The sequence below is a fragment of the Lycorma delicatula genome, chromosome 4 (assembly GCF_047948215.1).
Source record: "Lycorma delicatula isolate Av1 chromosome 4, ASM4794821v1, whole genome shotgun sequence".
Taxonomy (NCBI): domain Eukaryota; kingdom Metazoa; phylum Arthropoda; class Insecta; order Hemiptera; family Fulgoridae; genus Lycorma; species Lycorma delicatula.
The window spans coordinates 86,991,335-87,008,632 of NC_134458.1; the positions used below are offsets into that span (position 1 = coordinate 86,991,335).

Genomic DNA, 17,298 nt, shown 5'->3' on the forward strand with positions numbered 1-17,298 from the left:
TGAAGTTTTTAATAATTTTTTCATCTAATTCTTTTTATTTTTAATAATTGTAAATTAAGAGTATTAATAAATTAAAGTTTTTTTCTAACATTTTTGTTAGTGGTTGGTATTACACAGTGGTCCTCGATTATAACGCTATCGGTTATACAGTGCTCTTGGATATAATGTGGGTTGAAGTATGTCCCGTATAGAATTAAACATACAGAATTATAAATGACTTTTTTTTTAATTTGTTTTTAAAACCATATATTTTTTAAACACATAAGCGAGTTGAAATTTGTTTACAATATGTAGTTTAGCTGCTGTAATACAGAACTAAATTTTACCAATAAATACTTTATTATAACATTCTGCAATAAGTCTTAACCTTATCATTTAATTTTATCTCTATTTCTATTTATAAATTAACTGTGCAGTTGTATATTTTAGATTGATGCGAGTTATTCTTGGAAGTTGTTTATCAGAATTTTGTTATTCTTATCTTAATTGCTGCATTTCTTGTATGCCTAATGATTTACATGGGGCAGTATAGTACATTATGCAAAGTCATAATAATTGTTCATTACTGTTTACGCGTTTTACTTTACTACAATACAGTATATAATAGAGTACAGTATACAATGTATATTAGATCAGTTTGGTTTATTTAAGTGCAAGTTTATCGTTGTGCTTTGTGTGAAAGTTGCATGTAAAAGGAAACTTTTTTGTGATAATGGCAACCATTAAACATAATTCATATTCTGTAAGGGAGAAATTAGAAGTAATCGATAAAGTAAAACGCGGGATTTCAAAAGCGCAGTTAAAGAGAGAACTCTGAATTCCAGAAGGCACAATATGGAGCTGGATGACAGAAGACACTAAATTATGTTCCTTTCTAGACAAAGTTGAAGAAACAGCCGGTCTTGAAAGAAAAACCCAGACGTTCAAAAACTGATGTTATTGATGATTGCCTTTATACATGGTGTGTCCAGAAAAGGAGTGAAAGAGGTCTAGTTTCTGGTTCAATTCTAATTATTCAGGCAGCTAAGTTATTTGTAGATTTAAAACTTGAGGGTGAGTTTTAAGCTACGGACAGTTGGTTGTGGTGCTGGCAAAAAAAGGCATGGGATTGGCAAGATTACAATAAGCCTAGAGTCTAAGTCCACTGATTCTGAAAGCACAAAAACATTTCTGTTGCAATTAAAATCAGTTATTGAAGAAGAGGCTTATACTGACAAACAATTATATAATTGTAATGAAACCGCATTATATTATATAATGCTTCCGAATAAAACTTGACTTAAAATCAGCTCCAAATAAAGCAGGATTAAAACTAAGTAAAAATCATGTCACTCTTATTTTGTGTAATTAAAACGGGACTCATAAACTAGCTCCTCTCTCCAATGGGAAAAGTAAAAATCTGTAATGTTTAAACATGTTAACCTTAAGAAATTAATGATCGAATACACAAGTAGCTGTAGTGTGTAGATGACAGGTAGTTTGTTATGAAATTTTTCCATGAGTCCTTTAATCCAGCCATACAAGATCATTTAAAAGTGATAAATATAGGCGCCAGTAAACCATTGTTATTGTTAGATAACTTACCCTTACTCTCCTGCTGAAATCCTAACATCAAAAGATGGAAAAATTATAAGGTTCTTTATTTACCTAAAAAATACTACAGCATTGATCCATCCAGCCACTCGATCAAGGGATAATTCAAGGTTTCAAAGTGAATTATAGGCATAAGCTAATTTTAGTTATACTTTCTTCCAATAATGACAGTATAGAATTTAAAAAAAAATTACTTTGAAAGAGGTGGCTTATAATATTGGTTTGGCTTGGAATTCTGTAATGAAATTTTCAATACAGAAATGTTGGAAAAACTGCAGTTTATATTTGGATACAGATGATAATTTTAATGAAGAAAATCAAGAATCATTGGATCAGCCGATTTCAACATTTTGTGATTTGATGTAGGTTAAAAAATAACTGGGGAGCCAGATCTCATAGGTGAACAATTGAATCAGCGGGTAGAGATCAACAAAGGAGAGCTGTACATCGTGAAATGACTGACGAAGGAATATTCAGATTGGCACTAGAGAAAATGATTCTGATTTAACTGACGATGCCTACGAAGAAGATGAAGAACAGCTAACACAAACCCCAACTGCACAGGAGCAATAAGCAGTTTAGAGGTTGTAATGGTGTTTTTGGAATGACAAGATTATGTTCAGCCTATCAGACTTCTCCAGTTAATGTTGATTAAAACTATACTTTTACAAAAAAAATATGGTCGCGTAAAACAACAGAAAATCACTGACTTTTTGAAAATTAATTTTTTACAGAACTACATATAAACGTTTATGTAAGATAGTTTTTCTTTTATTAACACAAACTATTTTAATAAATCTATAGAATAAAAACTAATACAGTTTTTTATTCTAATACAGTACTGTATAATGTGTTGTGTTTGTTTTTTTGAATAATGAATCGTAAAACAATACATAAAAGTCAGGTAAGTTTTTATAAGTATTTTCTCTAGCTGCTTTAATACAGTATTACACATAAATTCATCGTATTTTTTAAGTTGTATGTGATAGTTTTAAGGGGTTTCTAAACATAATATGTTTGTATTCTCTGATGTACTACGTATGTATAGGCGCGAAGTACGTTTAGTACTACAGTATGTACGACCTACCTTCATTTATACCATAGTAGGTGATATAATGCAGATCAGTGAACATCTCCCTATACCCACGTTATAACTGGGCACCACTAGTAAGAAACAACCTCTACAACAATAGAGGTTGATTTCTAAAATTCAGTTTTTAAAAATTTAATTATATCAAGTAAGTGAGTTTTAATAGATTTTAAAATATTTTTTACAAGTTATATTGTTCATTTGTAATTAATCATTAATACATCAAATTTAAGTTAGTTGATATCTAATCTGTTCTAAAAATTATTTAAATTATTATTACCATATGAAAATTTTTTTTTATGATTTACATTTAATTATTATTTATGTTTAGTGATTTATTAAACACCTATTCATTACAAGTATATTTATTGGAAAAATAAATTTGTTAACATCTATACATATTTGCCTCTTAAACCTGTGAAAGGAGTGAATTTTTTAATGGGATTTACTAGCATATTTATTCTTTTTAATTGCTTCTTCTTTCTGTAGTAATTAATTCAAGTTATTAAAAACTTTTATATCAAAATCTTTCCAACAAAAACTGATGGAATAGTATTTAATTATGTAGAAAAAAGAATATCCAGGAAATTGAAAGGTGTTAAATAAGGATGAAATGCTAACAGTCACATCTAATTTTAATAAACTGATTTCCGTAAATCATTAAAGTAAAAAATTAAAAAAAACCTTTAAAAGTACCCCGCTATTGAGAGTAGAATCATACTCTATGCTAGTGATAGGCTTGTTGCAGCAAAAAATATTATGTGTATAAATTCATTGTGAAATAAAACATTTTTATTATTTTTTTTGTAAGGTTTGATTTTTTGTCCCTCTGTTGTTATATGTCTGCCAGAAAAACTAGAATATTTATGATGAAATGACTATAAAATGAATTAACAAAATTAAAATTGTAATTTTTCAATTTTTACTGGAGGAGAAAAAATATAAGGATATTAGAATTAGTCAAAGTTTTTTTAGACAAACACATTATCTAATCACAAATTGATAGCCATTCTGTTTTTTAATTTCCTGAGTAGTTCAACTGAACTACAAGTTTCACAACATATTAGGTTAGGAAAAGGTTTCTTTGAGTCAATAATACTAAATTATCGCTTCAACATTTATGGAGATATAGTTTAAAAAACATTATATCATTTTGTGTGTTTACCTTCAGAGAAATTAAAAGGAACAGGAATCAGAAATAATTAACATTTAGGGATGGATTTTGTAGAAAATATGCAGTTATTTTTCTCAGGATCACAATCTTAAAATTCTACAGTCCACAAAAACTAATCAAAATCATCCCTGTGGATTGGGCTTAAGTTTCTGAGTTATCTTTTGCTCATTTGTCTTAAAATGTAATATTTATTTTTGGCATACATCAATATTTTCTCTGTAAGATGTAAAATTTATGTCATATTCTATTGAATTTTTATTTAAGACATTTTTGAAGGAAAAATATTCAGTATTTGACAATGTTTAATTTTGATCATTCCTTCCTACGGTGGACTACATTTTTATTATAGACACTTGCACAAATTTTTTTAAAGTTCAAAATATTTCATTACATTTGTACCTTAATATTGTACTAAAAAACTAAAATAAGATTTTACATTTCTTGATTACAATATTTAAATCGAAAGACCTAAATTTTGCTTATTAAAAATATACATTTGTATATTTGAGTTATTATCCTTTCATGGCTACTAGAATTGCGTACACATTAAACAATTTTTGTCTTCCTTACAGTTTCTATATCATCAGCCCTACAAAGTTTGATAAATTCATGCTGTTTTCTCTTGTTATCCACAAAAACATAGCAACAGGCTTACCTTTTAAAAAAATTTTAAGTTTAATAAATTTTTATTTTGTGAAATATTTTGTATTTAACTTACTCCGATGAAACCATAGTCACTACTGTGGATGTATTATACTTATAGTTTTTTTATGAATAAAAATCTATATGTATGTATGTATATATATATATATATAGAGAGAGAGAGAGAGAGAAAGAGAGAGAGACATCCAAAAAGATACTGACATACAAAAACATAGATATAAAAAAGACATAAACATTAAACATAGACATCGAAGACGCATGTAAATCTCATATATATATATATATATATATATATATATATATATATATATAAATAAATAATGAGTTTTGCTCATAATTTCTTAAATTTTCTCTAAAATTTGGTTGGATTTTTGGCTGGATGATTGCTTTTATGTTTCTGTGGGCCAGCAATGCGAGTAGCAGTTATATCAACATTCAAATGTATTGTAATGTTGCCTGCTTCTTTTAGAATGGTAGTCGTGATGTTCTCTGCATCTTCATGATGAACTCGTAGCATATCAAGATTAGTTTGAATGTGCTGGTTGGCTTTGATTATATCAACTTTCTTCAAATGTAGTACATTTGCTACGGGTTCCAGTATAGCAGAATACTTACCAATTAATGAAATTAATAGTTTAACATGGTTTTGGGGGAAGTTATTTATAGTCAAGTTAATTAGATCCCAGAACTTTTCTGTTTCTTTACAGTTTTTTGGAGAGTTATTTTTACTACTATTAGTGGGTACATGGGCATTTATAATAGTCTAGATTTTACTAGATGCTTTTAGAGTGAGTGTTAAGATTCTTGGGATTGTGACTTGAATTTGGAGTTTATTATTTTGAGGTTGACTAAAAAGCCTGTTCCTAACTGTGGGACATTTTTCATCACTCTTTCCCAGGTATACCTTTGTAGAGCCTATATCTTTAAGATTCCATGGCATCGTGGTTGGTGTTTCTTATTTCCTGTAGACCCATGATGAGAATTTTGTGTTTGTTATTAGTTTTAGTTTACCAGTCTACATGAGGGAGTTTACTTTATGTGTGGAAATGTAGGTGATTTGCTTTGGTTTGATTTTGTATTTTTCTTGTTTGTGGGGGTAGTGTTGGGGCATTCCAATGCTTCTGACTGTATGTTAACTTCAAAGTCGCAGCCCACCTTATCTGAATGCTGCCTTCTCTGAACTCTGGTATTGCTTGGTTCAGCCGGTGGTGTATTGCTTAAAAGACCTTTCAGGTTAACTGTCAAGGGGTCACCTGTGGAGCGACTAGGCCCCGAGTTACATCTCTTAGATGCGATGTAGTGAGGTGTGATTTGATGATAAATGAAGCTATGAAGTTTGTTTAGATTCAGTTCACCAGACAAATTTCTCCTACTTTTCCAGATATATCCAGGCACACCTCATGGACGCTCAGTCCAACTTGTGTTAAAGTTGTTATTTTGGTGAAAAGTTACAGTCTGATCTTAAACATTATGCCTTGTTAAAAATATTATTTTTGAAATAATATTAATTAACCATGTTTTTTTTTTTGTTTTAAGGAAACAGTTTTAATGATTTAGAAGTTGGGAGTTATGAAATAACTCCCAACAAAGAAGAAATGCTAAGAGTAGCAGCCCTAATCGGAATTTTCTCTGTTGGTAGAGTTTCAGTGTTTTTATGAATATAAATATGTATTTATTATTTTTATAATGGTAATATCAGTTGATAGGTTTTTATAGATATTTTCAATTTTATTTTTATATTTTATGTGATGTTTGCTTTTTAGCACCTTAAAATCATTTTTGGGGTGTATTGAAGGTGATAAGTGACTAATTTTAACTTGTATATTTTTTTTTCAGCTATTTTCATTGTTCATTAATTGGATACTTTTTGGGCCTGTTGACGGCTACTGTATCTTCAGAAGTATTTAAAGCAGCCCAGCCTGCATTACTATATCTTGTTCCATTTACGTTACTGCCTCTCTTAACAATGGCATATTTGAAGGTAACTTTTTTGTTAAATTAAATATTCAACATAAATATATGTTCTCTCTCTCTCACTCTCTCTCTCTCTCTCTCTGTGTGTGTGTGTGGGGGGGGGGGATATTCTAACTTAGTTATAGTTGAAAAATCTACAGCTGAAAAGTTTAACTAATAAACATACCCCCTGTTATGTAATTGTTTTGATTTTATGCAATGACGAACTATACAATTTTCCCCATTTTTTCTCCGTGCTAATGGGTTTTACCAGCACAGTTTAATAAGCCGTTCTTCATTTTTTGTAGGGGGGAATTGGAACAATTCTAGTGGAACCTCCTTTTTCTGTTCATTCCTCACAAACTGATTTTGTCTAAATAATAGAAATGTGTTGTCAGGCAGCTAGTAGAGTAGTTTGAAAATGATGCATGATGGTTTGCATTCTAATATATCCGTTTTTATATAAAAAGTGCTATTTTATAATTAAATTTTCCTCTATATTTTTATTGAAGTATATTGTACTAACAATAGAAAAAAATATCAAAGATAGTCTGCCCAATTATATATGTAAAGCCCCCAAAAAATCAAATTGGAATAATTTGATAAATTTATAAAGTATCAAAACTCAGCATTAAATAATATTGTATTACGTTGAATAGTTGCTTATTAAAAGATAACATTTTTTAAAATTATTTATTAAAGTTATTAAAAAGAAAGTTTATAAAAATACTAATAGAATTAGAAAATAAAAATAAGTACTTTGGTTATATGGAAACTGGTATAAAGATTTTAGGTTAACCTTGAATGGTTAACCAATTTTTATGCAATTTCTTTATACTGGGTGTCACACATAAAACGCAACCCATCTATGTCAGTAGATATATTTAAATAAAAAAGGTATTTGGAAGTTATTAAATTAAATGTTTCATTTCCAAACTTTCCAATACATTAAATTCTAGAGTAATGCTGGAAGTAGCTGCCATCTTCATGAATGCACACTTCCACCCTTTTCACTATGTTTCTTGTAGCTATTTTCAGAATTTGTGGGTTGATATTTAAAACAGCTTGTTTGATATTGACCTTCAGTTGTTCAAGAGTTCGTGGTTTGTTGCTGTAGGCTTTTTCTTTGAGGTAACCCCAAAGAAAAAAGTCTGGCGCAATCAAATCTGGAGGTCTTGGTGGCCATAAGCCAGAACCAATAACACGATCACCAAAGAATTCGTTAATGAAATTAGACACAGAGAGTGTGTCTGTGTCTAATGTCTGTGTGTGTTGATATGGTTCTAAGTTTAATTTTTTTGTCGCTCAGTAAATGGTTGATTTTGGTAAATTAATTTCAGCTGACAAGCATCTAATTGTTTTTTTTTTGATGATGCAGTTAATCGGTTTTTTGCTTCAGCGACTGTGTCTGCATTCAACAATGTCATTGATCTTTTGTGTTCCTTGTTATTAACAGAACCTGTCTCCCTAAATTTAGCCACTTACCTCAAAACGTATGTCTTGTTAGATGCTGGTTTATGACGGTAATTACAGCAAAAAGATTCTTGCATGGCAACCACTGATCTCTTGCTAAAGTACAACTCCAGAATAAAAGCATGGTTATATTGTGAAAACATCATATTCTCTCTAAGAATGCACTGAGCATTATGATCATTTTGTTAGCAGTCTACTACATCTGTGTGATGTACACTTGTTACACAAGTCCATTATAGTAAAACATAGAGGAGTTGGGCAGTCAATTCAAATATTATAGAAGGCAGATTGGTGGTTTGCATTTTAAATGGGACACCTGTATTTTATAGATATTTTCGTCAAAGCTTTTTTTTGTTTCAGCAAGTTCAATGTTACCTTATACCCATCTCAAAGGATATGTATTTAATGATACAAAATGAAGACCCCCTTTGACAACATATGCTCTACATTAGTACTGCTTTTTTTTTAGTTGTGTGTAAGATGAGAGATTCTTTGTATTCTAGCATTCTATTTTCCAGGTAAATTATTTCCCTATATATAACACTGATCTACTTAATTCAGCTCAGATGCTAACTGAAAGGAATTCATTTTTAATGCAATATTAACAACTGCTGATAAAAAAAAATAATGAAAGTGACCATAGACATATGAAATAAATATTTAAGCATTGGCCGCCAAGAGGTAAAAAAAAAAATCTACTAATTTATATTAATCTTGAAGTCTCCAGATGTCATTCTATTGTAGTTTTGTTGATTCCAAGGCCCATAGGTGATGCATCCAGATAATCTAATGAATATTCCTGTAACTTGTACATCTCTTGATTGTCATGGTTTTTAATGAGAGTTTAATTAAAGACTGATGGCTAAAAGAAACTGTTGTGTTTAAATGTAACTAGTGTTGCTTGGTCTCAATTTTTCAACATTCTGCACAGGACATTAAGCATTAACCCTCTCTGCCACATTGACAAATTCAGTAGATAGGCATATTATAATCAGTTTTCATAATACGTACTCATTAATTAATAGTTAAAGAAATTCATTAAACGGTTAAATAAATTATCAATAATTTCTCCATATAGAGAGTATCACCATAAATAATCACAACTGATCACTTTCATAGGTTAAAGAAAAATGAAAGCTAGGTTCTAGGTACTGATGAACAGTTGTGTTTCTCATACCAATTATGTACCAAACTTGAAGTCTCTTTGTGGGCTGGTGTATGGATAATTAAGGAGACCCCAGATCAAATTAGCTTTTGCCATATTAGTAAAAGTTATTCTGAGATTCATTTTACATTTTTTTAATATTAAAACAGTATATACTGTTTTACGTCAATTTAACATCTCAACAGGGTAATTTGATTTAAATATTTTGTTCTGTTTTTTTTTTTTTTATTATTTCATTAAACAATTATTAGGAAGCTGTAGTAGTCCCTTTTCTCTTTCCTTAGAGCTGTTCTATACTGAATTCAATTTTTAATATTTTTTTAACAGGGTGATTTAAGAAGAATGTGGAGTGAACCTTTTATTATTCATCCTCCATCTAAACATTTAGAAGTCTGACAAAAAGGTATATCGTTCGTTTATCTGCTGGCAGGTGAGAGACTTTTGTTCAGTTGTTGTTTATTTCCTGTTTTATTGGAGTACAGGATTTGCTGAAAGGTTATTTATCAAGAGGTTTGATGGCCAGAACACTTACTAATTATTTTTAATTGTTCCATGTATGTAAAGTTATAAAAATGGTTTTAAATTATTATTATGGTATTGATGACATAAGATCTTTTTTATATTTGTAAACTGTTTATGTAATATAGTGTACGCTTGGATTTTTTTTTTTTTATTATGATTATTTATATTATAATTATTATTTATTATGATGTTTTAAGATTAAGGTCTGAGCATTATCAGTGTATAAAAACAAAACATAAAGAACAAAATGTATTGTTAAGAAAGTTTTTGTATATTTTGTTGATACATAATAATAGCGTACCACAGTTTAACTTATTTTAATTTACTTGTATTACATATTTTGTTATCATCATTGGTGATATTTAATTTTATCTAGTTCATGCATATATTATAATTTACAGAATGTCCAAAAAACATTTTCATAGAAACCTGTGTTACTGTGTAGTAAAATACATTGATTACTTGTATATCGTCCTGATAAGATGTTAATATAATTAATTAGGGAGTAAATGCTTCTAAATACCCTATATAATGTCATATATGGGATATGAGTTTTAAATGAATGATTCAGTTGTTCATCTTATAGTACACTATTTTTTTATTTTATTATTATTTAATTTAAATAACATAATAAAATGTTCTATAATGTGTTTGAGTTAATAGAACAAATTCTGTTTTTAATTATTGAAGCTGGCCTTTGTTGTAACATATATTTTAATTTATATAGTAGAGTACATGTCAGTACAGTGATGTTTTTATTATTTTTATTGTTTATAATATAGTAATGTCAAAATTAACTGTAAATTTGCTTGACTTATTTCGGATTTGTTTAACAGAACACAGTGCGTATGTATATTCTGTAATAATACATAAATGAGTTGACTTTCACTTCAGAATTATTCAATTTTTATGTTTTTTTGTTAGTTCAGTTTATTTAATTGGTATTACTTTGTGAATCTTGCTCTATCAACCCATTTTTTTGTAGCATTATGAACTACTTTAAATTTATTTCAATAATGAGAACTTTAACTGACTCATTTGGGACCAGCATCATATTGGTTCACTGGAAGAATCTGTTAATAATCATATTTATCTATATTTAATTTTATAGATTAAAGGAAAGCAGAAAGGTAGAATTATAGAGACAAAAAGATTTAATCTACATTAAAATAGAAAAAAGTATAATGAATGTCAGTATATTAGATATTTTTCATAACTTTGTATTTTTATCATTCCTTACACACATATACTGTATAATTTCAACCACATTTACAGTATTTTCTATCTGTTAAAGTTTGGTTCAAAAATGGTTGAACTGACATTTTTGTTTTAACCAGGTTGTTTGATCAAATATATCTTAAAATTATAATGTTCATTGATGTCTTATATCTTAAATCTTATCTTTCTGATATTTTATATCTTAAAATTGTCTTAAGGTTTAGCTGTTTCTTGGAAAATATATTTTTCAGTATTTTCGTTCTATGATGCATACTATGAAAAAACAATACTTAACTAAAATATTCTTTTGGATTTTGAGTGTGAGCTACACTTCTCGAATTAAATTGTATTTTAAATCAGAAGACAATAGTAAAAGCCTGTGGAAATTTGAATTATATTTGTTAAAAGTCTTGTAAAATTTTAACAGAAGCTCGTTTTTCCTCTTGATGCAGTAGGCTTATAAATAAAATATATATTCTGTAAACACAGATTAATGATTAATTATAGTAGTGGCAACAAACTTACCAGTCTTATCATTCATTACATGACAGATTAATTTGTTGAAATTGTCATTAAATTAATTAAAGACATTGAATAATAACAGTGCCCAAATTCCTGGAAGTAAATGAAACATGTTGTTAAGTTCTTTCTTTATCAAAATCAATATTTTTTAATGTTCCTAAGATGGAAATCTTTATTTAATAACATTTCAAACTAATTTATTTCCTTACTTATACAGTGTAAACTACAGATGTTTTGTACTAAAGCATTTATATGAAAAAAGTGTTCTGATTGTGGATTTTGTAAAATTTGCTTCTTATTTCAGTAATTTCAGGGTTTTTTTTATAAGAAATATGCTATATTCAAATTATTATTGTCATAATGCCCAAATTATTAGCTACCAACAAGGAAGGGTAGACACATATATCATATACAACAGTATTCTATGTCATGAATGTAATGGATATGTTCACTTCAATGAGCTTTTTCTTATAATTATTTATTACCTTTATTGCTAATGTTATTCTTCGGTAAGGTTCAAGAGGTTATTTACCCATTCATTACGTTCTGATTGAACATATTACTGTAATTTGAATTCATGTTCGTATAACATAATTAAGTAAAAGATGTTTTAATATTTATTTTATTCTGAATTATTTATTTATTTTATTTTGATGGTATATAAATTGATTTTGTTTAGACACTACAATTTAACTTGAATCCCATTAACGTATTCAGTGTTATGTCAAGATCAAAATCTCCAGTTAAATGATAGTTGCTCTTAATAATTTTTCTGAGCTGATCTACTTGTTGTAAAAGAGATTTTATTTTTTTACTTATATATGTGCATTTATTTATAAAAATAATTTTCTTTTTATTTCATTTTATGCACATCCATTTCAGTTTTCTAAAATTATAATTTTTATGGCCAGTTGCTTTTCCTGTCAGCGGCCTACTTGAAGGAATAGCTAATGAATTATCTTCATAAAAACTATGCCCAGTCAGAATTCAAACCCAGAATGTTCTGGATGAAAAATGGGAATGCTCTACTACTTACCGCATACATACACATACACATACACATATACATATTTATGTATATATATATATTACTTATATACTAGTATATACTTATATACTATATACTAGTATATATATATATATATAAATATTAATCACCAAAACACAGTAACAGAAAAGCCTAAAAAAAACTTAATACCAATAGTCGACGTTTGCAGGATCCCGCATCATCAGTCAGTACAAAATTCTAAAATTACATCAAACAAATAACAAAAACAAAAACTTAAAAATTTAGAAAACACACTAATTTCCATAAGATTTGTAATAACAGCACAACTCCATTGCCATTACTGGAATGATGTAAATTAAAAATTTCATGCATCTTGTGTTTGTAATCATTGTTGCCAACTGCTTCAACCTACTAAACGTCTTTAACTAAAACAACATTTTCAAATATGATGTGGTGGTTCTTCTTTTCATACTTTTGTTTAAATTTATAAATACAATATTTTTCAAGTATATTCATTTGTTTATCGTCAATACAAATTTCAAAAATTTCTAGATTTTTACAATCAGTAATAATATGTTTATATTGCAACAAATGTTTGGCCACATTAGACAGACACACCTCTTTTTCTGATTCTGTAAGCATTGTAATGTTCTGTAAATTTTTTTTAAAACTGTTAGTTTTACCAATATAAATTTGCATCCATTACATTTAATTTTGTATATTCCCTTTAAGTCCTTTCCATCAACATATATATATATATATATATATATATATATATATATATATATATATATATATATATATATATATATCAGCAGATGTCAAAATGAAGAGAACTGACTGATGAGTTGCAATACAATATTGAAATTTTTATTATGAAAAATTACACATTATTTTTCCCTAATTAAGTAGAACTGTATAGAATTCTTTTCTTTCATGATGGAAAGAGGTAATTTTTACATGTTGATATCACTGTTTCTGTTAGATTTTCTTATAGTTACTATATATGTAAAACACCTGAGGTATAGGAGGCTTGTTTTCAAACTTATTTTTTCCAGAGAGTAATGATTTTCATACTACATAGCCAGTAACAGTGGTGAACTAGGGTGTCAAGTGGTCAAGGGTGTCACTTGGAATGAATGTTACCTGCATTTCAGGGGGCTTAAAATACTGAACTGGTACATAACAGTGTATTCAGATTAGTAAAGAAAGAAATGAGAAATAACGTCACTCCTCATTTTCATCATCCCTCATTTACTTGTTATTGTTGACAATAGCTACGTTATGTTATTTTGGAGAATGTTGTATGTCAGATTGACTAAAACTGTTGAGTATGACAGTTAAAATGCGTTAACAAGGAGAAAGCAGTTACGCAATTAAATAATATCTATTTATAGTCTTTATTATGTCAGTAGTACTGTTTTTTTTAATATGTAATGCACCATATATATGTAGATTACATGAAATAATATTAAAAATCAAAAAACACCACTGCCCAAAAAAAAACCATTGCTCTTTAATATAGGATAATTACAGAGCGTGCGGGTGACAATTTTGTATATAGTATATTTGTAAAGTATAAATTTCTTCAATTTTTTTAAAATTTATTTAAACATATATATATATATGATGGGCACAGGAAAAGTAGGGGCTAAGTCCACTTCAGTAAATTTTACAGGAAAGCAATTTTAAGATTTTAATCCTTGAAAGAAATCTTTTTTTTTAATATAATATACATCTTATTCTAACAGTAAAAAAAGTCTGAAGATTTTAGTAACACTTGGTTATAATAAAAGTAAAATAGTTTTAAACAGTATTTAGTAACACTGAAAAAAAAATTACAGTACATTTCATCCAGTGAAATAAAGGGCTTAGTCTATGGACTTAGCCCCTTTATTCCCACTTAATTAAAAATAGTGAACACTAATATAATTAAAATCGATAACAATATTTATTATTAATAAGAAAGTTTTTGGAAAAGATTAAATTAGCATATTTCAGAAATTACTAGTAATGAGAGAATTTAATAAAAAAAAAACATTCAGACGTTTTTATTCATAATGAAGAATTTCATAATATTTTCCTTCTGCTCCACAAAATCTTTTTAAACATTGCAAATCATACCACTTATCTTACATAGGAAGTAAAACTAAAAAAAAGAAGAAAAATGTACCTGTGCTGTATATACTTAAATAAGTTAGTCAAGTTAATTATTGTTTTAGGTAGTTATTGAACTTTCCTTCATAACTAAATTCAGGTAGAACAAACTCTCCTTCTGTAAGTCCATTCATTTCCGGCAACAAATTTGTTGAATCCCTTATTACCTTGGTATCCCATTGACCATTAAAAATTGATCTGAATTTGACAAGTCTTGAGTGTTCCTTCTCAAAAATAATTTCTTTGATAGGGCGCCTAGCAAATAGTCACTTTTTTTTTATAAAGCGATGTTACAAAGATGACCACTGCTGAAAAGTATCTGAGCTTGCTTCAACTACTTTAAAAGGAAATGGCTTCTTTCTGGCACTTTTGAAAACTTCAACCTGGTCTTTCAGAGTTTCTGATGTGACTTTTTTTTGTTAATAAGACCAAAATTTTTATCGTATTAAGATAAGAATGCCCTTTTATTGGAAATGTCACTTTAATCAAATCAGTGTTTAAAATGAATTAAATAATGCAGAAATCGAATGAGTGTGTAATTTTTGTTCTGCCCTGCACAAGAATTGCAGAAGATTTGTAATTTTCGCAGAGCAGTTTGCATGGATTCTTTGAAAAATCCATGCAAATTGCTTCCATATCAGTCTGTTTTCTGCTTTCCATTTTAACCTTTCTCTTTCTGTTATAAAACGTATCTGCTTGTAATTTATGTTCATTATTTGGTGTTATCAGTTTTGCCAGTTCACTTTCAATTCTGTTAATATCACTTACATTATTGCAAGTACTCTTCTCTAATTGTAGAAATTTTACCTTTGCTACATAGTCATCACAGCTGCTACAAGTATCAGTTCTAGGTAACCCAAAGCTTATATTAAACATATGTCAATGTGATTCGTATGAGACTGCATCTGCAGGATAAGCTTCTTCAAATAAAGAATACATTCTTTTGACATTAAGATCATCTGAGAGGTAAATTTTTTTGAATCTTTTAAACCATAGTGACTATTTCTTCCAGGAAAAGAAGCAATGTGCTTTTTAATAATATTAATTTGTCTTCAAATTTTCCACGGTCTGTTTTCATGTTAGCCTCTTTTATCAACCAGACATTTTCCATCTTTTCTTAAACTGGCCACCAAATACTCTATTTTATTTTTAGAAACACCTTGAATGGAAATAAAACCCTTATGGCACACCATAATTTATTTTACTTCATTATCAGTGCTATAGTGAACTCTGTAATTATAAGATTAATTGTTAAATCAGTCCTTCCTTGGCCTTCTTCTTTGTATTGGAAGCACAGCAATCAGACCACATAAATAACTATTTTGCATATTGACGGATTCTATTAAATTGAAATTTTTTAAAATGTCATTTTTACTTTTTTAGGTACAATATCAAAACATTTCATTGAACAATTGCAATCTTCACCCATTACATGTGACATTAAGTTAAGTTTTTGTTTACATCAGATATACGACCATGCTTCTTTCTTTTTCTTGTAGAAGAACTCTGTGGACATTCAAATAATCCAAATTTTCATCACCTTCCATTACAACAAACACTACTTTTAGCCTCTCAAAGAATAAAAAAAACAAAATTATTATTTATTAATCAACTAGTACAAACCACAAACAAGTATTTCTAACCTCAAACAAACTAAATTAAAAGTAATATTCAGTGACGCATTCTACAATGGTATGGACTAATCTCTTTCCTTCCCTGTACCAGATGGACTTAGCCCTTTCTTTCCCTGTACACTGATTTTTTTTAAATTGCATTTATTCTGGACTTAGCCCATTTTTTCCCCAAACCAGTTGTATCATATTGTAACCCACCAGGTTGGTCTAGTGGTGAACGCGTCTTCCCAAATCAGCTGATTTGGAAGTCGAGAGTTCCAGCATTCAAGTCCTAGTAAAGCCAGTTATTTTTACACGGATTTGAATACTAGATTGTGGATACCGGTGTTCTTTGGTGGTTGGGTTTCAATTAACCACACATCTCAGGAATGGTCGAACTAAGACTGTACAAGACTACACTTCATTTATACTCATACATATCATCCTCATTCATCCTCTGAAGTATTATCTGAACGGTAGTTACCGGAGGCTAAACAGGAAAAGAAAGAAAGAAAGAAAGTTGTATCATATTGTAGATTACACTCTGTATTATAGCATTACAGCAGAAACTCATTTTTTTAAAAATTGGAATTAGCCCCTTCTTTTCTTGTGCCCTTCATATGTATATAGCCTACAACATTCCCGGTAAGATAAGAATTCCAACACAGGGTCATACATATAAATCAGTTCAGTCGTTGAGTTGCTACAGTGGAACAGATATACATACATATACCCTAAATTCATTACACTCCTTTTTTGGCAGACATGTAAAAACACTTGTAAGACAATAATTTCCCATTTATGAGATCTGAGATTTCCAAATCGTTTAGAATGAATCACTGAGATGTGATTTATTCAAAAACAACTCATTCATAGAATGTATTTTTCCAATTTTTTTTAAATTTATTTAAACATATATATATATGTACTTTTTTACATCACCTATGACACTCCCATTAACATAAGGATTTCAACATTGGATCAGACATTTAAATCGGTTCAGCTGTTGAGTTGCTACAGTGGAACAAACATACATAAGTACACACACCCTAAACACATTACACTTCTTTTTGGGCAGTCGTGTAAAAAGCACTAATGAAGGACCTAGAAAGTGTAAATAATGAAGGAGATAAATTAATCAGTTAC

General features: G+C 28.9%; 1 protein-coding gene across 2 annotated transcripts in view; it reads left to right on the forward strand.

Annotated features, from left to right (window-relative positions):
• SppL (signal peptide peptidase-like protein) overlaps positions 1 to 17,298 on the forward strand; it is an 89,346-nt gene that overhangs the window by 60,948 nt on the left and 11,100 nt on the right. The window contains exons 11-12 of one of the 2 annotated variants that reach the window (XM_075363501.1): positions 6,357 to 6,501; positions 9,439 to 9,541. In XM_075363501.1, coding sequence (XP_075219616.1) covers positions 6,357 to 6,501; positions 9,439 to 9,507 — 214 coding nt within the window. In that variant the 3' untranslated portion in view covers positions 9,508 to 9,541. Of the gene's footprint in view, positions 1 to 6,356; positions 6,502 to 9,438; positions 9,889 to 17,298 lie in introns of those variants that run through there. The other variant, XM_075363500.1, reaches the window with a different exon arrangement.